At 39.2% G+C, this 26,269-nt stretch overlaps 1 protein-coding gene across 1 annotated transcript in view; it reads left to right on the forward strand.

The window, feature by feature from the left end:
• The window catches only part of CFAP44 (cilia and flagella associated protein 44), a 137,432-nt gene that overhangs the window by 58,346 nt on the left and 52,817 nt on the right, over positions 1 to 26,269 (forward strand). Inside the window, exons 16-22 of the mRNA XM_002807617.6 lie at positions 4,292 to 4,453; positions 6,296 to 6,535; positions 15,444 to 15,589; positions 16,259 to 16,529; positions 19,522 to 19,577; positions 19,747 to 19,909; positions 20,553 to 20,683. Of these exons, the coding sequence (XP_002807663.5) occupies positions 4,292 to 4,453; positions 6,296 to 6,535; positions 15,444 to 15,589; positions 16,259 to 16,529; positions 19,522 to 19,577; positions 19,747 to 19,909; positions 20,553 to 20,683 (1,169 nt within the window). The remainder of the gene's footprint in view (positions 1 to 4,291; positions 4,454 to 6,295; positions 6,536 to 15,443; positions 15,590 to 16,258; positions 16,530 to 19,521; positions 19,578 to 19,746; positions 19,910 to 20,552; positions 20,684 to 26,269) is intronic.

Below are 26,269 nucleotides of genomic sequence, written 5' to 3' on the forward strand. Positions count from 1 at the left end.
CTAGCTCTTTCAATTTTCACGATAGGGTGTCAATTTTGGATCTCTCCATTCTCCTCATATGGGCACTTATTGCTATATACTTTCCTCTAGAGACTGCTTTAAATGTGTCCCAGAGGTTCTGGCACGTTGTGTCTTCATTCTCATTGGTTTCAAAGAACATCTTTATTCCTGACTTCATTTCATTGTTTACCCAGTCAACATTCAAGAGCCAGTTGTTCAGTTTCCATGAAGCTGTGTGGTTCTGGGTCGGTTTCTGTATTCTGAGTTCTAACTTGATTGCACTATGGTCTGAGAGGCTGTTTGTTATGATTTCAGTTGTTTTGCATTTGTTGAGCAGTGCTTTACTTCCAATTATGTGGTCAATTTTTGAGTAGGTGTGATGTGGTGCTGAGAAGAATGTATATTCTGTGGATTTGGGGTGGAGAGTTCTGTAAATGTCTATCAGGTTTGCTTGCTCCAGGTCTGAGTTCAAGCCGTGGATATCCTTGTTGATTTTCTGTCTGGTTGATCTGTGTAATATTGACAGTGGAGTGTTAAAGTCTCCCACTATTATTGTGTGGGAGTCTAAGTCTCTTTGTAAGTCATTGAGAACTTGCCTTATGTATCTGGGTGCTCCTGCATTGGGTCCATATATGTTTAGGATCGTTAGCTCTTCTTGTTTTATTGATCCTTTTACCATTATGTAATGGCCTTCTTTGTCTCTTTTGATCTTTGTTGCTTTAAAGTCTATTTTATCAGAGATGAGAATTGCAACTCCTGCTTTTTTTTGCTCTCCATTTGCTTGGTAAATCTTCCTCCATCCCTTTATTTTGAGCCTTTGTGTATCCTTGCATGTGAGATGGGTTTCCTGGATACAGCACACTGCTGGGTTTTGGATTTTTATCCAATTTGCCAGTCTGTGTCTTTTGATTGGTGCATTTAGTCCATTTACATTTAGGGTTAATATTGTTATGTGTGAATTTGATACTGCCATTTTGATGCTAAGTGGCTGTCTTGCCTGTTAGTTGTTGTAGATTCTTCATTATGTTGATGCTCTTTAGCATTTAGTGTGATTTTGGAATGGCTGGTACTGGTTGATCCTTTCTATGTGTAGTGCCTCTTTTAGGAGCTCTTGTAAAGCAGGCCTGGTGGTGACAAAATCTCTGAGTACTTGCTTGTTCGCAAAGGATTTTATTTTTCCTTCACTTCTGAAACTCAGTTTGGCTGGATATGAAATTCTGGGTTGAAAGTTCTTTTCTTTAAGAATGTTGAACATTGGCCCCCACTCTCTTCTGGCTTGTAGTGTTTCTGCCGAGAGATCTGCTGTGAGTCTGATGGGCTTCCCTTTGTGGGTAACTCGACCTTTCTCTCTGGCTGCCCTTAGTATTTTCTCCTTTATTTCAACCTTGTTGAATCTGACGATTATGTGCCTTGGGGTTGCTCTTCTTGCAGAATATCTTTGTGGTGTTCTCTGAATTTCCTGCATTTGAGTGTTGGCCTGTCTTGCTAGGTGGGGGAAGTTTTCCTGGATGATGTCCTGAAGAGTATTTTCCAGCTTGGATTCATTCTCTTCATCCCCTTCTGGTACACCTATCAAACGTAGCTTAGGTCTTTTCACATAGTCCAACATTTCTTGGAGACTTTGTTCATTTCTTTTTGTGCTTTTTTCTCTAATCTTGGTTTCTCGTTTAATTTCATTGAGTTGGTCTTCGACTTCAGATATTCTTTCTTCTGCTTGGTCAATTCGGCTATTGAAATTTGTGCATGCTTCGCAAAGTTCTCGTATTGTGTTTTTCAGCTCCTTTAATTCATTCATATTCCTCTCTAAGTTATCCATTCTTGTTATCATTTCCTCATATCTTTTTTTAAGTTCCTTAGTTTCTTTGCATTGATTTAATACATGTTCTTTTAGCTCACAGAAGTTTCTCATTATCCACCTTCTGAAGTCTAATTCCGTCATTTCGTCACAGTCATTCTCCGTCCAGCTTTGTTCCCTTGCTGGTGAGGAGTTTTGGTCCTTTCTAGGAGGCGAGGTGTTCTGGTTTCGGGTGTTTTCCTCCTTTTTTCGCTGGTTTCTTCCCATCTTTGTGGGTTTATCCGCTTGTCGTCTGCGTAGTTGCTGACTTTTTGATTGGGTCTCTGAGTGGACACCCAGATTGTTGATGATGAAGTATTTCTGTTACTTGGTTTTCCTTCTACCAGCCTAGCCCCTTCGCTGTACGACTGCTGAGGTCCACTCCAGGCCCTGCTTGTCTGGGGTGCACCTCTAGCAGCTGTGGCACAGCGAGGGATGCTACCAGTTTCTTTTTCTGCTATCTTTGTCCCAGGATGATGCCTGCCAAATGTCAGTCTTTTGGATATAGAGGGGTCAGGGAGCTGCTTGAGGAGACAGTCTGTTCTTTTTAGGAGCTCAATTTCTGAGCTGTGAGCTCTGTTGTTCATTCAGGGCTGTTAGGCTGCTATGTTTGATTCTGCTGCAACAGAGCTCATTTAAAAAACCCTTTTTTTCTCAAATGCTCTGTGTTGAGGGGTTTGGGCTTTATTTTTGGATGTCCGATCAGGTGTCTTGCCCAGCTAGAAGGCAGACTAGCCACTGTTTGGCTGCCGAGTCTTCGCCCTGCTGTTGTGTGATTTGCCCTGTTCCTGCAGGCTCTGCTGTGGTCTCCGCCATGCCCTGCGGCAGAGTCTCTTCCTTGTAGCGTGTTGCCTCGGCAACGGCAGGCTGCGTCAGCAGTGGGCGTGTATCTCAGTAGGGACGGGTTACCTCGGCAATGGGAGGCTGCGTCAGCAGTGGGCGTGTATCTCAGTAGGGACGGGTTGCCTCGGCAACGGCTGGCTGCGTCAGCAGTGGGCGTGTATCTCAGTAGGGACGGGTTGCCTCGGCAACGGCTAGCTGTGTCAGCAGTGGGCGTGTGTCTCAGTTGGGGCGGGTTGCCTCAGTAGTGGTGGACACCCCTCCACCATAGAGCGTCTCGGACAGTCTGCTCGGGATAGTTTGAAATCGCGGTTTTGTTTGTCCCACTGGGTATCCCGAACGCTCTGTCCCTGCAATCCCCTGGGCTGGGCTACTGTCCAAGTCTCGTTCAGTCTCAAGTCCAGCCCTCTCAAGTCTCAGGTTGCCGGTTCAACAGGGCACCCGGGCAAGCACGCCCTGTGGGGATTGCTGGGTAGGGCTGGCCGCTGCCGCGCCCCGGCTGCCGGCTTCGCCAGGCAGTAAGTCTGTCTGGCGTCCCGTGTCTTTTTTATACTTGGGAGTTTCCCCGTTCTGTGGGCAACAAAGATCAGTCTGGAAATGCAGCTCGGATTCACCTCTTTGTGGATTCAACGAGAGCTCCAATCCTGGGTTGTTCTCACAGCGCCATCTTGAGTCCTCCCCTGGATTGGTCTTTTATTAGTAGATATACAACAAATAATTGTAGAATGAAATAACCAAATGAATAAACATTTCAAATAATGTATCTGTAAATATAAAGATGGGGATTTCCCACTCATGATTAAATACATGGTTTTGGAGCCAAGAGAGAGGTCTGGGCTGTAGAGATTAATTTAAAATTTAATTGCATGTAAGTGGTAATAAAGGCTGTAAGATTTCCCAGAAAATGCTTATGGAGAGAGAGAGAAGAGGGAAGAGGACAAAAGCCTTGGGAACATCCACATTTGCTGAACCGAAGCAGATAGAGGATGAGCCATGAAAGAAAACAGAGACTGACTACACCGTCCACACGCACACAAGTAAACAGAGACTGACTACGCCGTCCACACACGCACACAAGTAAACTGAGACAGACTATGCCACCCACACACGCACACAGGTAAACAGAGACTGACTACACCGTCCACACGCACACAAGTAAACAGAGACTGACTACATCGTCCACACACGCACACAAGTAAACTGAGACAGACTATGCCACCCGCACACGCACACAGGTAAACAGAGACTGACTATGCCACCCACACACGCACACTTTCCTAGGCAGTCCTAATTTTAATACTTGACCCCGTAGGCTAACAGATTTCACAACTACATATATTGAACAGAAAATCAGAAAACATATATGAATCACATATGTTATGGCATCTATGGAGGAACTGAATGTAAATCCAATAATTACATCATTAATTAATAATGAAAAACAATAATTGGTACTTAGGACTATATAATAATTATTAATAAACTTGACTTTTTACCAATAACTGAATTGTGTTTTAAATATGGCTAATATAATTATAAATTTTAATTTATAATCTTTTTAAACTATGCTTTTAAAAATTTGCTTAAATGTAAAAATGTTTATTTTTTCTTTTTCAGCCTGAAAGTACTTTACTAATTTTCTGTGAAAATGGCTATATTCTTGAAGCTCCACTTCCAACTGTAAAGCAAGAAGTAGATGATCGTGATGTAGTTTCCTATGAAATCAAAGACATGTGCATAAAATGCTTTCATTTCTCAAGTGTCAAATCTAAGATTCTGGTATGAAATATTCCTGAAGAATTATCTTCTAATAGTTCCCTTTCCTTGGAATATAAAATATCCTGTGTTAAGTGCTAAGGGAATACAGAAAAGAATAAAACATAGGCCGTGAAGTGAAGGAGTTTATACCCTGGCAGGAAAACAGCTGTTAGAAGGCAGTAGTGAATAGATACTGAAATCTAAATGTGCAGAAGGAAATTTTAGAGGCATGCAGAGGAAAGGAGAGAGGATTCTGATAGAGGGATGGGAAGAGGTCAAAGATGACTGGAGGGAGGTGACATTTAGTACCCAAAGAATAGGAGGGGCCGGGCACATTGGCTCATGCCTGTAATCCCAGCACTTTGGGAGGCTGGGATGGGAGGATCACTTGAGTCTGGGAGTTTATGGCTGCAGTGAGCTATGATTGCACAACTGTACTTCAGCCCAGGTGACAGAGTGAGACACTGTCTTAAGAAAAGAAAATAGGGGGAATTTTGAGAGTTGAAAATAGGACGATGGCAATAAAAGTTGGAAGAACGCCGGGCGCGATGGCTCACGCCTGTAATCCCAGCACTTTGGGAGGCCGAGGCGGGTGGATCACGAGGTCAACAGATCGAGACCATCCTGGTCAACATGGTGAAACCCCGTCTCTACTAAAAATTACAAAAAATTAGCTGGGCATGGTGGCGCGTGCCTGTAATCCCAGCTATTCGGGAGACTGAGGCAGGAGAATTGTCTGAACCCAGGAGGCGGAGGTTGCGGTGAGCCGAGATCGTGCCATTGCACTCCAGCCTGGGTAACAAGAGCGAAACTCCGTCTCAAAAAAAAAAAAAAAAAAAAAATTGAAAGAACATCCCAAGAGAAAGCAGAGTTGTGAATGTTTTCAAGAAATGAGGAATAGATCAGTAAAATAGAGGGAGGCAGTTTGTGGAGGAGTGTTGCAAGAGTCTGTGATCAATGCATGGGGTTCCTTAAATGCCAAGCCGAGACGTTTCGTCTTAGACCACTGGGATTCATTGCGAGTGTGTTAGGAGGGGATTCATGTGATGATATAAAGTTAGGAAGATAATTCTGAGAGTTGAGCAGAATGAAGTGGTAGAAAGGAGGAGGTAGAAACACCAGTGTCAGAGGCTTTTGCAAAGGACAGTTGATAGATGATGAAGGCCAAAAGTCAGAGTATTCCTCAAGTTGGAAGCAACTTTCCTTGTGGACTGTTTCAGTCTACCTACTTCTTGGGTCACCAGTGAGAGTCTCTAAGAGAATCTGTATTTAGCTTCTCTATTAGGAAAAAAATGACCAAATCATTTCCATAGAACCAAGACTGATGGGGGTAAAAATGAGTCATTGCAATGATTTACAAGTTTTAATGATAAAAATATATTCTGATATTGGTGACTATTTTTTTTTTATTTTTTTGAGATGGAGTTTCGCTCTTGTTACCCAGGCTGGAGTGCAATGGTGCGATCTCGGCTCACCGCAACCTCCGCCTCCTGGGTTCAGGCAATTCTCCTGCCTCAGCCTCCTGAGTAGCTGGGATTACAGGCACGCGCCACCATGCCAAGCTAATTTTTTGTATCTTAAGTAGAGTCGGGGTTTTACCATTTCGACCAGGATGGTCTCGATCTCTTGACCTCGTGATCCACCCGCCTTGGCCTCCCAAAGTGCTGGGATTACAGGCTTGAGCCACCGCGCCCGGCCATTGGTGACTATTTTTAAACATTATCCATTAATAGAGCTGTGAGTTTTCTAGGAGCTGTACCTTCTTTCTGTTTTTTTTTTTTTTTTTTTTTGTCATCCCCAGTGGTGTAAATGAACGAATGAGCTATAGTTGTTTTTATACCTACTTAATATTTCTTTTAAAAGAGATTAATAGAAATTGAAAAGAGAGAGAAACAAAAGAAGTTGAAGGAGGAAATAAGGGAAGAAAGGAGGAAGAAGCTAGCAGCAGAGATGGGAGAAGATGGAGAGAAAGAATCTCAGGAAGAGGAAGAGGAGGAGGAGGAGGAGGAAGAAGAGCCATTACCTGAAATCTTTGTTCCATTAACCCCCTCTCGCATCCTCTGTGGATTTTACTCAGAGCCAGGGAAGTTCTGGGTTTCTTTGGTAAGTAACAAGAACAATTTTTACCTCAAACATATTCCAGTAGAGTTTACAGTTATTGTAACTTCATTCTTTCTTACTCTTCTGTTAAGATTTCACTTATTAACTACTGTCGAAGATGCGAGTTTTGGTGAATGAATGTGGGTTATAGTTGTTTTTAAATATTCTCAACATCTCTTTTATATGTCTACTTGTGAAGACAATTGTGCAGATAAACCTATAGGTTATAGGTTATCTATTTTCTTCTTGTCAGTCATGACATGTTCCAGGCAGGTCTAAGTGGAGAAGGATCAAGTGTGAAAGAAAAAAGGCCAGGGGGGTTTCCAGCCAAGGCTGAAGGCTGTTGTTTTTTAATTTTGAAAAGAATAGCTTTTGTGGCAGTGCTATCCAGTATACTTTTGCTTGCATCTCATTATCTACCACTGTGCCATGTGGCCATATGCAAGTCTAGGAAGATAAGTGTTTTTAGATGGTCTAATTGCTACCCTGAGCAAAACCAGAACTTGGCTAATAAGGAAGAAAGGAAAAATGGATATGAGGAAGGAAGTACCAGGGCCTGTCACAGCGCTGCAGGAGTACATCCTCCACGTATACATTTTTCACTATTTCCTTAAAATACTTTATTGATACACTATAAAGCAACATTTCCTTCATTATGATTTTGTCACAATTTTCAGTTCCATCCACCAAAAAAAATTCCTAAATATGTCTGTGGAAGATCATTCCTAATTCACCACTGGTCCTACCAGGACACTGACTTGCCAAGGACTTGCTGTAAGGAGTGATGAGTGTCGACTTCTCCCCTCCTCAACCTTTCCTAGAAATATATCTTTTGTAGCAACTTCTAAGGAGGCAAGCAGAAAGAAGGATGGAAAAAAGCATTGACGACATCATAGGATGTCATTTATTAGTTCCTCTACCCTTTCTGCCCATCTTCTGTGTTTTATAAAACAATTATAAATGGCTACTATTGTATGGAGGTCAGAGGATAAAGGGATAAAGAAAATATGTTTCCTCCCTTCAGGAAGTCTTCATTTGAGGAAAAGAGGTGCAGAAACATTAACTGTAATACGATGCAATAGATTTCCAGTGCCCTGGAAATATAGATGCAAAAGTTACTCATTATTTAACAAACATATTTAAGCTAAGGGCAGAGCTGCATGCCTGTAGTCCCAGCTACTCAAGAGGCTGAGGTGGGAGGACTGGTTGAGCCCAGGAGTTTGCGATCGGTCTGTGTAACATAGTGAGACCCCATCTCAACAAGAACAACAAAACACAAACAGAAAACCCCACCTATATTAAGTGCTTACTCTTAGGGTTTTCAAGTAAAAGTACATAGTACATACTTAGACTAAAAATTATTTGTTGTTTATTTGAAATTTGAATTTAACAGGTGTCCTTTATTTTCATTTGCTGAATACAACAACCTACTTATTCTATACCAGGTACATTTCTAAGTAATTTACTTAACCAGCTATAAAATAACTGCTATTGTTTTTTGCATTTTATATGTGAAGAAACCAAGGCATGGAAATGTTAGGTATTTTATCCAGGGCCATATAAGTCATGAGAGGTGAAATGAGGATCTGGACTCAGGCAATCTGGGTCCAGAGTTCAGGCTGTTAACCATTAAGCTACCCGGTGAACAAGGATAAAACACAGTTAAGAGAGGTGGCAAAGCTTCAGCCAACAATCTGACAGCTCTGTGCCTACAGCGGAACAGACGCTGAAGGAAACCCAGTCTCATTTTTAAGTAATGACTGCAATTCTCAAACCGATGGTCACACCGCAGGCCAATTCTGCTGCCCAGCCGTCTTCCCTTTCCAAATTATCACCTTAAGTCTTTCTTCTCCCCTCAAACATTTTGTATCTTCTCTTACTCTTCACTGATAACCTTATCTCACATTTCACAGAGAAAATAAAAGCAATCAGATGGAATTTGCTTTTCTTGTCTCAGTTAGAGGTAGCAGCCTATAGGGAAGCCACATACCTTTTGTCTGCTTTGCCTATTGTAACTGGAGAACCGTCCCTTGCAGCTCCCCAAGGATACTGTTCCCAATGGCCCCTCAATCCCATCCCTTGTAATTTTCTCAAAAATTTTGCTCCTGAGATAAACCTCTTGGTTTCCTGTATCATCAGCTTCTGTCTTTTCTTTGTAGTTCTTATCATAAGCATAAAAACATGCTCTAGAACTAATCTTAATTTTCTTTCCTTAACCTCTCTTTTCTTTTCTCCCACTGCTCTGTCACAGAAAAAGTTATTGAAAGAATCATCTGTAATCACTGGCTTAACCTCTTCACCTGCTATTTGATCTTCAGCCCTTTCCAGCTGGGCTTCCATCTCCGTCACGTCACTACTGATTTAGAGATTGACAAACTCAGAGGTCAATTCTCTGTCCATTTGACTTTTCGGAAGCATTTAACAGAGTTGAGCCCTCATACTTCTCAAATGCTTTCTCCTCTTGGCTTCTAAGACATTACACTCTTCTGGCCACTCCTTTTCACCCTCTTTTGCTGGCTTCTCATGTACAGAACAAGCTTTGAAGTTTGAAATACTCCAGAGTCTGGCCTTGGGCCCTCTCTTGCTAAGGCAGCTTTATCCAGTCTCATGGCTTTAAATATTACTTGTCTTCCTGTGAATCTCAAATATTTATCTCTAGTCCTGACCTCTATATCCAACTTGACAATGCTCCTTGGCACCTCAAAATTAACCTGTCCAAGACATTACTTTTAAATCATACTTGCCCCATGCAAACCTGCTCCATCTCCATCTCAGTGAATGAGACAATCATCCACTTGGTTACTTTGCCAAAACCTTGAGTTATTAAGGAGTCTCCTCTTTCCTTTACCATCTGCTACCCTCATATCAAAAGTAGGCCTCTTGTAAACAGTGTATGTTTAGGCTTAAAGGAATCCTATACGATAATCTTTGTCTTTTAAAAAAGTACTATTGTTCATTTATATTTAATGTAATTACTGATATGTTTTAGTTTAAATCTAGTATCTAATTATTTCTATTTGTCATATTCATTCTAAATTTCTTTTCTTTCCCTTTTTTACCTTCTATTATTAGGTAACTTTTCCCATAATTTTATTTCTCTACTAGAGTGTGAGGCATACATTCTTTTACTATTCTTTTAGAGGTGATTTCATTTACTTATTTATTTGTATTTTTGAGACACAGTCTCACTCTTGTGCAGGCTAGAGTGCAGTGGTGCCATCTCAGCTCACTGCAGCCTCTACTTTTCAGGTTCAAGTGATTAGCCTCCTGAGTAGCAGGGATTACAGGTGTGTGCCACTATCCATGGTTAATTTCTGTATTTTTAGTAGAGACAGGTTTCACCATGTTGGCCAGGCTGATCTCAAACTCCTGACCTCAAGTGATCTGCCTGTCTTGGCCTCCCAAAGTGCTTGGATGACAGGTGAGAGCCACAGTGCCCAGCCTAGAGGTGATTTTAAAGAGCATAATATGGATTTGGCTTAATTAATTTTAGTATAAATCCTTTTATTAGCTCCAGAGAAAATTACCTTAGAATACTTTAAGTTCACTGTACCCCACCCCACCTAAGAATGCATTTTGGGATTGTTTTATCATTAATATCATTCTGGTTTATCTTTCTTACTTTTTTTTTTTTGATCTTTGTGCAGCCTTTATTTCCAATATTTGTTAAAATATTGTTGCTCTTCCTCAGGACAAGAACAACGATCATCTTCTGAAAAAGCTTAGGAACTATGTGCAGAAATCTACAGAACAGAGGCCATCCTTTAACTTAGCCTGTCTGCTGATTAGAGAATGGAATTCTGAGTGGGCTCAAGGAACAAAAGGAAACTAGGCAGGGATAGGGAAGATGCTCATCTGACTCAAACTTCAGCTGCCATCAGGGTGTATCTTGTGATCACAGACTGTAGGCTCTGCTGTTGGAAGGTTCAGGAATAGCACAAGATTCCATTGGTCTACTTGGCCACACCCTGTCTGAATGAGGTTAATGGGGCTCAAGTTCCTGGCACCCCAAACTGCAGCAAAGAGTTCCAGTTGAGGATCAAATTCCTCTATCATTCCTCTTGGTAGCAGACTGGTCGACACCCTGAAGCCGGTTTCCCATATTACGTGGTATTTCAAGAGCTTTATTTGCTGAGCCAGCGGCACTCATGAGGACCCTCCTAGAAGCCAGAGTAATACCTTTTTGCCTTTCCCTTACTCTTAATTCCTTTCTACGTCTTTGTAATTTGTACCTTTTGCCTAAACAATAGACTAATAATGTTTTTTTAAGTGGAGGCTTGCTGGTGACTAATTCTCTGTCCTTTGCTTTTTGGGCTTTGTTTTTGTTTTGCTTTGTTGTAAAGTGTGTTTCTTTTGCTTTTATTTTTGCTAAATATTTTTCCAAAACTTTTACAATATTGTTTTATCATCTTCTGTCTTTCATTTAGCCAGCAGTGTCATGTTTTTCTTCTTTTCTTTTTTTGAGACGGAGTTTCACTCTTGTTACCCAGGCTGGAGTGCAATGGCGCAATCTCGGCTAACCGCAACCTCCGCCTCCTGGGTTCAGGCAATTCTCCTGCCTCAGCCTCCTGAGTAGCTGGGATCACAGCCATGCGCCACCATGCCCAGCTAATTTTTTGTATTTTTAGTAGAGACAGGGTTTCACCATGTTGACCAGGATGGTCTCGATCTCTGGACCTCGTGATCCACCCGCCACAGCCTCCCAAAGTGCTGGGATTACAGGCGTGAGCCACCCTGCCTGGCCTTTTCTTCTTTTTTTGAAGGCTAATGTATCTATTTAGTGTATCTTAATTACTACTTTTGGATCGAGTTAATGTATCTTACTGACTTTAAGATTTTTGTTTTGTTAGCAGTTTGTAGCACTCTAAATTTCAACATATCTCTTCAGTTTTGGAAAATTCTTAGCCATTGTCTACCACGACGTTGCTTCTGGCCTATCTTTTCACTCTCTCATTCTGGGATCCCAACTTTATGTGTATTCCATCCTTTTCATTATGTTCCATATGTATCTTACATCATCAAAAGAATCTTCCATCCTTTTTGTCTCTCTCCATGCTTCAGCTTCTTTTTTCAGATCTCTCTTCCAGCTTTGTAACTGTCTTTTATTTTAAACTTTGTATTTCCAATTGTTTTTTATTGAAGTAAAAGTCATATAACATAAATTTTACCATCGTAACCATTTTTAAGTGTACGGCTCAGTAGTAGTAAACATATTCACAGTGTTGTGAAGTCATCACCAACATCCGTCTCCACCATCATCCTCATCCTATAATACAGAAACTCCCGTACTCATCAAATGATAACTCCTGATTCTTCCCTTTACCCAGCCCCTGGCAACCATCACTCTAGTTTCTTTCTCTATGATTTTGACTACTGTAAGTACCTCAAATAAGTGAAATTATACAATCTCTATCTCTTTATGAGTGACTTGTTTCACTTGGGATAATTTCCCCAAGTTTCATCCACGATGCAGAATATGTCAGAATTTCCTTTCTTTTCAAGGCTGAATACTACTCCATTTTAGGTTTTACCATATTTTGCCTATCTACTCAGTCATCAATAGACACTTGGGGCCAGGCTTGGTAGCTCATGCCCATAATCTTAGCACTCTATGAGGCCAAGGTGAGTGGATCACTTGAGGCCAGGAATTCCAGACTAGCCTGGCCAACATGGTGAAACCCTGTCTCTAACCTACAATCCCAGGAGGCTGAGAAGACAGGAGAATCGCTTGAACTTCAGAGGTGGAAGTTGCAGTGAGCCCAGATCACACCACTGCATTCCAGTCTGGGTGACAGAGTGAGACCCCATCTCAAAAAAAAGAAAAAAAAAAAAAAAAGACACTTGGATTGCTCCTGCCTTTCGGCAATTTTGGCTACTGTGAATAATGCTGCTATGAATGAGGTTGGTGTTCAGATATCTCTTTGAGAGCCCGCTTGAACCCGGGGGATGATTATTTCTTTCTACATAAGTCCATGAGACTGCAGATAGCTCCGTCCAGCTTTGTAGCCTCTCAGCTGCCACCTTAAGAACTGACAGTTACCCCAGGGAGTAAAGCAGTGTCAAACGCCAAGCTCACTTCTGCCTTCCCTTCGTTTTTGGATCTTGCTATTTTGATAGCTTTCCATTTAGAAAATTTGTTTCGTTCTTACCCATTGTCCACTTTTTGATGGGGTTGTTTTTTTCTTGTAAATTTGTTCAAGTTCTTTGTAGATTCTGGATATCAGCCCTTTGTCAGATGGGTAGACTGTAAAAATTTTTTCCCATTCTGTTGGTTGCCAGTTCACTCTAATGATTGTTTCTTTTGCTGTGCAGAAGCTCTTAAGTTTAGTTACATCCCATTTGTCTATTTCGGCTTCTGTTGCCATTGCTTTTGGTGTTTTAGTAATGGAGTCCTTGCCTATGCCTATGTCCTGAATGGTATTGACTAGGTTTTCTTCTAGGGTTTTTATGGTGTTAGGTCTTATGTTTAAGTCTTTAATCCATCTGGGGTTAATTTTTGTATAAGGTGTAAGGAAGGGGTCCAGTTTTAGCTTTCTGCATATGGCTAGCCAGTTTTCCCAACACCATTTATTAAACAGGGAATCCTTTCCCCATTGCTTGTTTTTGTCAGGTTTGTCAAAGATCAGATGGTGGGAGATGCGTGATGTTACTTCTGAGGCCTCTGTTCTGATCCATTGCTCAATATCTCTGTTTTGGTGCCAGTACCATGCTATTTTGATTACTTTAGCCTTGTAGTAGAGTCTGAAGTCAAGTATCATGATGCCTCCAGCTTTTCTTTTTTTCTTTTTTTTTGCTTAGGATTGTCTTGGCTATGAGGGCTCTTTTTTGGTTCCATATGAAGTTTAAGGTGTTTTTTCCAGTTTTGTGAAGAAGGTCAATGGTAGCTTGATGGGGATAGCATGTAATTTATAAATTACTTTAGGCAGTATGGCCATTTTCATGATGTTGATTCTTCCTAACCATGAGCATGGAATGTTTTCAAAAGAAGACATTTATGCAGCCAACAAACATATGAAAAAATGCTCATTATCACTGGTCATTAGAGAAATGCAAATCAAAACCACATTGAGATACAATCTCATGCTAGTCAGAATGGCAATCATTAAAAAATCGGGAGACAAAAGATGCCGGAGAGGATGTGGAGAAATAGGAACACTTTTACACTGTTGGTGGAAGTATAAATTAGTTCAACCATTGTGGAATACAGTGTGGAGATTCATCAAGGATCTAGAAATAGAAATACCATTTTACCCAGCAATCCTTTGGTATATACCCAAAGGGTTATAAATCGTTCTCTTAGAAAGACACATGCACATGTATGTTCATTGTGGCACTGTTCACAATAGCAAAGACTTGGAACCTACCCAGATGCCCATCAACAATAGACTGGATAAAGAAAATGTGGCACATATACACCATGGAATACTATGCAGCCATAAAAAAGGATGAGTTCATGTCCTTTGCAGGGACATGGAGGAAGCTGGAAACCATCATTCTCAGCAAACTGGCACAAGAACAGAAAATCAAACACCGCATGTTATCAGTCATAAGTAGGTGTTGAACAATGAGAACACATGGACACAGGGAGGGGAACATCACACACCAGGGCCTGTTGCGGGGTGGGGGGCCTAGGGGAGGGATAGCAGGGGGGAATTTGGGGAGGGATAACAGAAGAAATACCTAATGTAGGTAATAGGGGGATGGATGCAGCAAACGCCATGGCATGTATGTACCTATGTAATAATCCTGCAGGATCTGCACATGTACCCCAGAACTTAAAGTGTAATATAAAAAAAAATTTTAGTTATTATAATATGTGCTTTTTAAAGAATTTATACATGAATATATATCAATATTAGAACTGTATAATTCAAATTTTGAATCAATAAATACATGGTTAAAATTGGTTATTTGGATAGGGTAAATGTCTTTATGCTGTCTAGAAAATGTATTATATTATTTGTAACTACCATGATATGTCAGTATTACACATCTAGTTATTTATTCATATTATAGCAGATAATGCTGTTAGTAACCCAAAATGTTACTTTGTTTATTGCCTTGCATTAAAAAAGGCTTAAAATTTTATATAAACAGAATTGAAAATGTGATTAAGCCTCTGCAAACTCTCTGTTGATTACACATTTAACTGGTCATCAATCCTGAACCGTTAGATTGTGAAGTGACTGGACAATAAAAATACCCAAGGTGAAAAAATAAAAAATAAGGAAAAATTGTTCTGGTTGTTCTCAGTGGGAGAGTTTGGCTGAAACGATCTAGTCTGACATTGTCACAAGTGAAAACTTAGTAATTTGATTTTCAGAGGTGATCATGTTGTTACCTTCTCTTTATTATTTATTTATTTATTGTTCATAAAGTTGTTCTGACCCTCAATTTGTTTCCTATAATAGGGAATCTCAGTAATATTAGAGTTGGAGCAGTATAGCTCTTCCAGTTGATCATTCGTCTTCTCACTATGTGGATAAATTTTTCAGAAATAGCCCTTCCTGGAAAATTAACAGTGTTTACAGTTTCCTTAGACTGAAAACTAGCTGTAAAAACAAGGAACTATTATGCAAAACCCATAAGCAGTAACCCTATTACTGCTTATGCAGAATAATGCTTGAAGAAATAAAATGAAATTCTGTAGGGAGTCAAATGTGATCTCTCTCTTATAATGATTTTTAAGTGGAAACAAATCATCATATAGTTTTTATTATAATTATATAGTTGTGTGTAAATGGATAAAGGAGATGATTTATAGAAATAAACTATAATAGAAATTATGTAGAAATAGAAGTTTGAAAACATCTATTTTTTGTTTTCAAATTTGAAATAATCAAAAAATTCTCATGCATTTATGTGTGTTGTATTCAAGTATCACCTTCTATGTTACTTATCTCTTTTCCAGGGTGACTATGATTCTGGTTTTCTGTATCACTGTGAGTTCCCCCCTTGTGATGAAAGCAATAATTTCAAAGAACAAAAAGATGAACCTTTTGATGTCCGTTATCTTGAGAATACAGATGATAATCCCATCCAAACTATCACTTTCAAGTGAGTGGTATTTCAAAAAGCTTTAAAAAACCATATCCCATTAGTGTCTATGCTTTTGTCCATCGCAGATATTATCAATTTTTAGAGATCCATCCAAATGAAGGGGTATTCAAAAAACATTTGGTGAAATAAATCAAATGAATAAATAGAATCAAAGCTAATTCTGAAATTATATTTCTCTATTCTTTTGTATTAGTACATTAGGGCTGCCACAATAAGACATCACAGACTAGGTGGCTTAAACAGCAGAATTTTTTTTTCTCACAGTTCTGGAGGCTAGAGTTCCAAGATCAGGGTGTCAGCAGGTTGGGTTCTCTTAAGGCCTCTCTCCTTGGCTGTAGATACCTGCCTTCTTGCACAGCCTTTTCTCTGGGTGTGTGCTATCCTGATGTCAGTCTGTGTGTCCTCATCTCTTCTTATGAGGACACCAGGTGGGCTGGATTAGAACCTACCCTAGTATTCTCATTTTAACTTAGTTACCTCTTTAAAGGCCCTATCTCAATGCAGTTACATCCTGAAGTATTAGGGGTTTGGGCTTCAATATATTAATTTTGGGGTGTACAACTCAGTCCACAACAACTTTGTTATTAATTTAGCTATTAATTGACTTGAAATTAAGCATTATTTTCTGATTAATGGGAAGAATAATTTACATTTTTTGTTTCATAGCATTAACAAAATTATGATGTTTTGTGGAATGAAAAATGGAGCAATTCGAGTCTATGTCCTAAATGAGAATGATCCTTCATTGACAAGCTTGGTGGACTACTGGCACTTCAGTGTGCATGACAATAACTATGGCTGGATTAAAAGTATGGCTAGTAGTTTTGACGATCGTTTCCTGGTGACCACTGGAGGAGATGGTAATATCTTTGTTTTCAACATTTTTTCTGAATTTATGCTAAGGAAAGACATCAAGGCCAAGGTGCCATCTCCCAGGGTATGTAATTAATTAACCAGTTAATTAATAGCAAACTTTATTCAAAAATGCTAATATCAAAATTGTTCATATTCTTTATAAATTTAAATTTATTTAGACACATCCACCTTATGGTCTAATCTTCCTGCTAGTATTGTAATTTGACTTTCTGGTGCTCCTATATAAAATAGTAAAAGTATTACATTTCCCTTATTATTGAAGATTGGAATTCCCCAAATTAGAAAATTATGTGTCTGTTTTTCTATGTAGTCAAGAGTTTGTATTAAAAAAAAAAACTTTTTAAAAAAATTTTTTTTTGCAAAGTTCACAGTTTTTTCAGATTGTATTTTGCTTTTCATTTATTCGTTGACTCAATGTAAGGGCTAATGTAGGATGTATGCCATAAAGTGTGCTTCTGATAGGGGCTGCAAAAAGATCTTTCTTTAGCATTAGAATATGACAGTATGGGTCGTGATTCAGGATTAAGAATTTTGTTAAAAGCAGATCTAGATTGTTGGCTTTGTGATGGAGTTTGGGGGTTCAGATCCCCCAATTATGTCCTTTTTCTGGTCATAGAACTTGAATTTCGTATTATTAAGGCAATTCCTTCAGATAAAATCAGTCGTTCATAACCATTAGAATTGCTCCTGGGCCGGGCACGATAGCTCACGCCTGTAATCCCAGCACTTTGGGAGGCTGAGGCGGGTGGATCACGAGGTCAAGAGATCGAGACCATCCTGGTCAACATGGTGAAACCCCATCTCTACTAAAATTACAAAAAATTAGCTGGGCATGGTGGCGCGTGCCTGTAATCCCAGCTACTCAGGAGGCTGAGGCAGGAGAATTGCCTGAACCCAGGAGGCGGAGGTTGCGGTAAGCCGAGATCGTGCCATTGCACTCCAGCCTGGGTAACAAGAGCAAAACTCCGTCTCAAAAAAAAAAAAAAAAAAAGAATTGCTCCTAAGGAGAAAGGAGTTGTATTAAAAAGATTACAACTAAAATTCCTATGAACATATTGGCTTCCCATTTAGCCAGTAGCCTACTTCAAAAACACATAAAGAATGTAGGGAAGATATGAGTTAGTCAATTTTCATTTCTTCTAATAGCAAAATTTGGAGTACGGGCTACTGTTTAGAGAGGAAAAAGGAATTACAGAAGGAAAGTATATAAACAAGATGAAGATGTCTTCCTACCTTGTGCCAGCCCTCTCTGCAGAAACCCATATTGGATAGAAAGCCATTATTCCAAAGTCGAATAATCATGTTCTTTTATTTATGGCTGCAATCAATATTTCTGAAATCACGGAAACAGACATTGCTTTTAAGAAGGAAAAATTAGGCTGGGACGAGTGTCTCATGTCTGTAGTCCCAGGATTGTGGGAGGCCAAGGCAGGCGGATCAGAAGGTCAGGAGATGCAGACCATCCTGGGTAACATGATGAAACCTCGTCTCTACTAAGAATACAAAAAATTAGCCGGGCATGGTGGCACGCACCTGTAGTGCTGGAGGCTGAGGCAGGAGAATTGCTTGAACCCAGGAGGTGGAAGTTGGAGTGAGCCGAGATTGTGCCAGTGCACTCCAGCCTGGGTGACAGAGAGACTCCATCTCAAAAGAAAAACAAAACAAAACGAAAAACAGGAAAAATTAGAAGGAATTTTTTTTAAAAAACAACAAAAAACAACTAAGCTCTGCATTGGTCTGAGGTTCTTACCTTGCTGGACTTTAGAAGTAGCTGGGGAGCCCTAGAAGTCCAGATGCCGGAGCCTACCCAAGAGCAATTAAATTAGAATATCTGAAGGTGAGGTCCAGGCATCAGTATTTTATAAACCATCCTTCATGTGATGCTAATGTGCAGCTAGGATTGAGAACCATTGGCATATACTTTGGAACTTTGTTTAACTCAATCTTCTTGGAAACAGCTCTGGCCAGGAGACAGTTGTCCCAGTATCAGCATCAAATCCTAGGAGTCACACTGATATTAGAGAACCAAGGGACTTAGCTCTGGCCAATAAAAGAATAAAAAATAAATATAATTCAATACGTTTGTATCCTACGTGATTAATAATCAGTACAATTGATTAGCCATTACTGTCTCATATTGATCCTGTTTTCTGACTTTGCTTCTATTAAAGTCATAAACCTTGACTTTCATAAAAATACATAGATTTATATTTCATATCTTTATCAAAAACAACTTTATCAAGAATATTCATAACAAATGACAGCAAAATAGAGACCTATCTTCTCTGAAAAAGATAATAAAGTTTAATTTTATTTATGAACATACTAGTCAGCAAACTATGGCTGTTTTGCTCCGTGAGTTATAATTCTGCTTCAGCATCATAGGCTGAGACGTTTCACAGCATAGAATCTGGATAAACAGAGCACTTTGGAGTGATTTCCTTCTTAGTTCCCTCAAATTTACACTGATTTCCTTTCTGAAGGGAGATTGTATTTCTGATTTCGTATCTTTCTCTTTCATGGAGGGGGATTGCATTGTTCTTTGCATTTTCTACTTTGTGACTTCCTTTGAAAAGGTGATATAAAATGCTTATTTAAAATTAAAAATATATAAATGTTGAAATATTTCTAGGACACAGTGAGGTATTTGGATGAATGATGCATGTGATAAAGCGATATACTGAAAACCAGCGTTTTGAAATAAATTATCTAGCCTGTTTTTGTGAATTCTGTGTTAATAGCGCATGAACATTAGTAATTTACACTTTGAGGGGAAATTATGGGGATATTAACATTTTGCAGACATATGATTAGGTTAAGACTATTCCTACATACTCCTTCAAATAAAGCCGAAATGAGTAAGTTTAGTAAACTGCAATTTTTTCTTAGTTTTTTTTTTTTTTCTTTGTGAAACTGCTTTTCAGACCTACAGTTATTAGAAACAGGCAGAAAAAACCCAACCAATTTGCGTTTTTCATTTACTTCTTCCTAGATATGTTAGGGAAAATGCTATGCGATTTTAAAGGGCTAACCTTTTACTTCCCTTCTTGTAGTTTGGAATTGAAACAGAGCCAATTCCAGAAGACATTGAAGATCCCAAAGCCTCCAGGTATGGAACTTTTTGGTAAATACTGACTAGGCCTGAGATTTTGCAAAACAAATCAACAGTGCAGAAGTTGGCCTAGCTTAATGAATTTTCAAATTATTGAATACTAATTTTCTCTTTCGTTGCTGTTTCTATATTATAACCTGTTACTGTTTTAAATTTCTGTTTTCAGTATTGAGAATGCTAGGAGAAAAAGAGAACATGACAAATTAATGAAAGAAGTGGAAGAAATAAAGGCAAGGAAGAGAGAGCAAATCAAAGCTTTGAGAAGTGAATTTTGTAAACTATTAAAAATGAATGAAGAATTACCAAGGCATATGCAGTTTAAACGAACGGTAAGCCTAATATAAACTTGATATTTATTTTGACATATGCTATTTCTGGTTAGAGATGACTGTCTTTCCAACAAGTAGAAACACTTAAAATCATCTTTCTTCTCGTTTGTTTCTTTCAAAATTTCAACAGCCATTTATTTTGGGCATCTTTTAATTTATTCTAGTGTGGAGCCCTTTATGAAGGAGATTCAACAAAAGCTTGGTGATGTCAAGAAGACACCAGAGACTGCCATCTTTCATGGGTGGGGTCACACCAGGGGGGGATGTTCAGATATTGATCAGTTGCCATGAGGATCTACCTCATGTCCGATTTTTATATAATAGCGGTTTCTCTGAGATGGTGAGAGTAGTTTTTAAAACTGTATACTCTCCAAATATTGATAGCACTCATTATTTTTACTGTGGGAAAAAAATCTTAAAATGTGTAACTTTATTTGCATTATTGTTAACTGAGAAGAACATTTCTCCTTATATTGTGGAAGTAACGTTAAAAATATGCTATTTTTCTTCTGTAATGGAAAGAGCGTATGACATCTGGGGAAGAGTTATGATGCAGCGTGAAACTGGGAACAAAACTGAAATCTGTTTGAAACAGAGGGTTGATAAAGTACCCATTTTGAAGAATGGATCTTCTTATCTGCAGGATTTTGATGTAGATTCCAGAATCCGTGATGAGATAAACAGAAAAACAGCTTTCCAAATTCAACAAGTAGAAAAGGAGTTAGCTTGGGAAAAAGAGAAACATGAACTCGGCCTAATGAAGCTAAAGAATCGGTAGGACCCATGTTCTGTACAAGCTAAGGTGTTTGAGCACATGCTCGAATAGCATAGTGTATAGTAGTGTAGCGAAGTGGCCAGGTACGAGGGCCCTGGGAGGCACCTGCTAAGCTGAAATCTCCAGGAATCGTCTTGTCACTGCTACTGGTATTTTCCTGAGCGTTCTGTACTCCCCTTTCTAGTTTAAATGTGGGAAATTAGTTTAACACTTAGATTTTTTAAATTATACAATACATATTTACTTTCTCTTTTGATGAATTATTTATTTTATATCAAGTTAATTAATGAACGTGTATGTATTAAGAAATAAAAATTAAAATAGAATCAAAGTACTTGAAATAAAATCTCTGGTTTTATCCCTGTCATGCATCAATTTGACTTCCAGAGGAAATGACTGGTGTTTTTTTTTTGTCATTTATTGAGATATACTTTATATAAGTAAAGTATATATAAGGTTTATATACTTTATGTAAGTAAAGTATATAAATCTTAACTGAACATCTTGAAAAGTTTTTACAGATGTATACATATATGTACTACTCAGATTAAGATAGAGAACATTTATAGCATTTCAGCAAGTTCCCCCATGTACCCCTCACCCCAGGAAATACTTATTCTCCAGAGTTGAATCTTCATTGCCATATATTAGTTTGGTTTGTGAATTCCATATAAATAGAGTGTTACAGTGTGGATTCTTTTGCATTTGGCTCTTTTTTAAACTCATGCTGTCTAAGATTATCAGTCTTGTTACATGTAGCAGTAGTGTATTCAATTCCCTTGCTTTTTAATAGTTCTTTAAAATGATTATGCCACAGTTTATCCCTTCCACTGTTAATAGATATTGGAGTTGTTTCTGTTTTGGGGATACCATAAATAACACTACTGTGAACATTGTGTATGTTTTTTGATGGATAAAAGTGCTTATTCCTGTTGGTTATATATGCAGTCATGGAACTGCTGGACCATAGGTTATATGCATGTTTAGTTTTATTAGATCCTGTCAGTTTTTCAAAACGGTTTGATCAATTTACACTCTTACCATTAATGTAAGAGAATCCCTATTGTTCCCCATTGTGTTAGTTTCTTAGTACCACAAACTGATTGGCTTAAAACTGGTTATTTATTGTCTCACACTTCTGGAGGCTAGGAGTCCAAAATCAAAGTGTCAGGCAAGTTGCTTCTTTCTGAGAGCTTGCGGGGGAGCGGGGAGAATCTGTTCTATACCCCTCTCCAAGCTTCGGGTGGTTTGCCAGCAACTTTTGGTTTTCTTGGCTTATGAATCTATCACTCCAAATCTTCTGCTTTCACTCGATGTTCTCCCTGTGTCTTCATACAGTTTTCCCTGCATATGTTTATCTCAGTGTCCAAATGTCCCCTTTTTATAAGAACACGAGTTATGTTTCATTAAGGCCTGCTGTAATTATTTCATTATAACTTGATTACCTCTATCAAGACCCTATTTTCAAATGTCACACTCTGAGGTGTTGGGGATTAGGACCTCAACATAGCTTTTTGAGGGGGACACAAATCCATAATACTCATGCTTGGGATTGTCAGCCCTTTAAAGTCCAGCTATTCTGTGGGGGCGTCTCTATGTGGTTTAAATTGGCATCTCCCTGACGAGTGATTTTCAGTCCTTTTTCATATATTTACCAATCATTTTCATATTTTCTATTGTTGTGTTTGTTCCAGTCTTTTGTCCATTTTTAAAACTGGGTGCAGGAATTATTTACATCGGCATATGAGCTTTGGTTATTTATCTACAAATATGAGTGACTATATACATGACATGTGTGCATGTGTATATGTGAAATATCTTGCTGTAGTATGCGGCTTTACTCTTAATGGAGTTGTTTGTTGAATAGACGTTTTTTCTTTTAACGAAGTCTTTTTTAAAAAAGATTAATGCTTTTGTGTTATACTTAGAGAAACTTTGCCTACTCCCAATTCATAAAATCATTCTGTTTTCTTCTAGAAGCTCTATTGTTTTTCCATTATTCATCTTGAATAATTTTTTAAGTGGTGTGAGATCACGTCATGTGTTTTTATACTGATATCCAGTTGACCTAGTATTGTTTGTTGAAAAGACCATCCGTTCTATACTAGATTGTAGTGATACTTTTGTCATAAGTCAGGTAACTGTACATTCGTGGGTCTGTTTCTGAACTCTGTTCTATCTTATTGGCCTGTCTGTCTATCCAGGGGCCAGTATCACTCTGTCTGAATTAACTCTTGACATCTAATATTGTAAATCCACCAGCTATGTTCTTCCTCTCCAAGATTGGTTAAGTTCTTTGCATAGAATCAACTTGTCAATTTTTAGAAAATGCCTGCTAAAATTTTTATTGGAATTACATGGAATCTGTGGAAATAATAGATATTTAAGGAATATTCCTAAATTCCTATTTAGGAATAATAGACAAATAATAAATATTATCTTACATAAACATGATATATCTGAAAAAGAATCAGTTTTAATATTTTTATAGTGGTCACAATGATATATCTAGATAATGTATTTATATACATTTATTATTTATTATTAGTCATTTGTATTGACCTCCTAGTGCAGTAGCTAAAAATTTTCCTCACTTTAACGCATGCTTTCCTCTACCTTCTTGAAAATGTAGAATAATTATAGTAATTATATATTCTATATGTAATATGGAATTATGCATATTATATATAAATGAAGAATATATTATAATAATTGCTTTAATGTCCTTGTCTGCTGGTTATATTATCTGTGTCATTTCTGTGTATCTTTCTATTGACTGATTTATTCTGTTCATTTTGGGTTACATTTTTATGCTTTTTAAAATACTTTTCTTGGGGTTACATTTTTATGCTTTTGGCCCGTCTGCCTGGTAAGTTTTACACTGTAGGTTCTAGATATTTCTGTATACTTAAAAAACTTAAAAAGAAAATTTCAATAGGTTTTTAGGGAACAGGTGGTGCTGATTATGTGGTGATTTCTGAGATTCTGGTGTTCCCATCACCTGAGCAGTGCACACTGTACCCATCGTGTAGTCTTTTATCCTTCACCATCTCCCGTCCTTTCGCCCGAGTCCCGGCAGAGCTACCAAGCTCTGGGCTGGTACTGAGGAGTGTCTGCAGAGAGACCCGTGGTGTGATCCATCTTCAAATCCTGCAGCCATGGGTACCAACACCTGCTCCAGCGGGGGTAGCAGGGGAGTGTAGCAGACTCTAAGAGGGTCCTTGGTTGTGCTTTTGTTTAGTGTGCTCGTTTTGGGTTGCTTGGCTCCAGCCAGGAGGTGGCCATTTCAAGAATCCATCAGCTGCAGTCCTGCAGGGAGGATGTAAACTTGCCCTACGAACACCTGGTTAAGTATGCAGGTTTCTCAGGCAGGGCCCTATAGAGCTCCCAAGATTATCACCTTTGTTTTCAGCTACCAGGGCATGTAGAGCAAGACCACCAGGTCGGGGCAGGGATAGGTGTGTCTGAGCTCAGCCTCTCCTTGGGTGGGGTCTGCTGCTGCGGCTGCTGTGGGGATGCGGGTGTGGTTCCCAGTCCAATAGCGTTATATTCCCAGGGGGATCATGACTGCCTCTGCTGAGTCTTACAGGGAAGTTGGGGAAAGCTGGTAGTCACAGGCCTGACCCTGCTCCCATATAGCCCAGGGTCCTACAGGTCGGTCTCACTCCCACCAGAGCCTCCCAAGAGCAAGTGTATTTCCAGACAGCTGCTGAGCAGGGCTGAGAACTGCCCCAGACCCAGACCAGGGGCCTCCCCACAGAGAAAGCAAGCAGATTCAGTGTTTTTGGCATGACAGGGAGCCTGCACGGGTGATCCAGTTCCTTCAAAGGGTCTGTGGATTCTCTCAAGTTTTCTGGGTATGTTCCTATGGTGGTTCTTGGAGTTCATGATGTGAGTCTCCACACAACGCTCTGTCCAGAACTGCAAGCTGGTCCTGCCTCCTATCTGCCATCTTAATCTCTGTATACTTTAAATTATTCTTGAGCTCTGTTTTGGAAAAAGTTTGGTTTCGTTTTTCTGAGGCTTGTCTTTGATCTTTGTTAGGTGAGATCAGGGCAGCCTTTAGTCTAGGGCTAATGTTTTCCTAGCTGCTCAGACAACACTCTTCCTAGTAGACTATGTATTATCGGGTTGATGGGAACACAGCTATTTCGACTGTGTGAGATCTGTGGATCATGCTGCCTGTTCCTTTCTGGGGGTTCTTTTCCCAGCCTCAGGTAGACCCCTTCTCATGGAGGGCGGATGAGTGCTTACCTGCAGAGTGGAAGGGAACCCTCTCCATCTTCAGAGCTCTTGCTCTCTCTGACTCTGGGTCTGTCTATCTCTGTTTCTCCTGTGCTGCTCTCTCCTCTCTGGTACTTCACCCTGAAAATCATAGCACTTTTTACCAGGTATTACATCTCTGAATAGGTGAATTCCTGGATAATATTTCAATATTTGAATAGCTGAATTATAACCAGATTGCTACCTGCTAAAAGATGAAAGTGGTGAAGAACTCTCAACATAGCAGCCTATGTTTGGCTTTAATAAGTATTTACAGTATATTTATAAGTGTGTGTGTATTTATATATATATGTGCATCCTAACTTACAAACTTAGGTATGTAAGTACATGGCTGCTTCTTGTTTAAATTATCTTAAATTTGACTTTGACTCTGGGCTTCCATCAAGAAGATAGGAAAGTCAGTCTCAGTACTACGGAAGCTCATGGCCTCATTTTCCCAGCCTACCTGCTTCTTTTGGTCCTTCGATTCTGTGGTTTCTGGGCTCTGCTGGAGCAGGCAGTGTTTTGTGAGGCCAGGAGCCGCCTGTGCTGTAGATCAAACACACATACAGACATCACTCTTAAGGCCTTACCATCTCCCCAGATGCTTTCAGATGCAGGGAACAGGACCCACTTGCCCATCCTCCTCCAAGTCAGGGTTCACCTCTGCCTCACCACCATCCTTATTATCAACACTCTTTTCCTCATGTCCTGCTTTCTGTCCCTGATCTGGGCACCCTCCATCCACCATAGCATCATGTTTTCAGGGAGCATATGGAAGAGGATAATAAGAACCTGTCTGACTGGAATGTGGGGAGAGGATAAAGTTGTACCACCCAATAACACTGCGTATTACCAGTGTTTTCATTTTTACCAATATAACAGGCCAAGTATAATAACTCTTGACTGAATCATTTAATCCTTTTGATTATTGGTGGCGTTCAGCATTTCCTTTCATATGCCTATACTTTATTTATATTTATTCTTCTGAGAATTGTCTGTTTAGATTTCTTGTTCATTTTTTCTTTGGGTTCTGTTCATTTCCCCCATTATTTTTAATTTTAGCCTCTTTGTCTCTATTACAGATATTTGCCTTTTATTCTACATACTGTAAATGCTTTCTCCTACTCTGCCATTTGCCTTAAACTTTGTTCATATGTTTCTAACTATGCAGAAGTTTTAATTTTTATGTCATCAAAACCAGCTATATTTTCCAGTCTCATGGAAAGGCTAAAATTTAAAAGTTCCAGTGGGCAAAAACATAAAGGAAAATAAGTCTTAAAGAGAAGAGAAAGTACTATGAAAGAAAAGGGAAAATTAAA

The sequence above is a fragment of the Callithrix jacchus genome, chromosome 15, assembly GCF_049354715.1.
Source record: "Callithrix jacchus isolate 240 chromosome 15, calJac240_pri, whole genome shotgun sequence".
Classification (NCBI taxonomy): domain Eukaryota; kingdom Metazoa; phylum Chordata; class Mammalia; order Primates; family Cebidae; genus Callithrix; species Callithrix jacchus.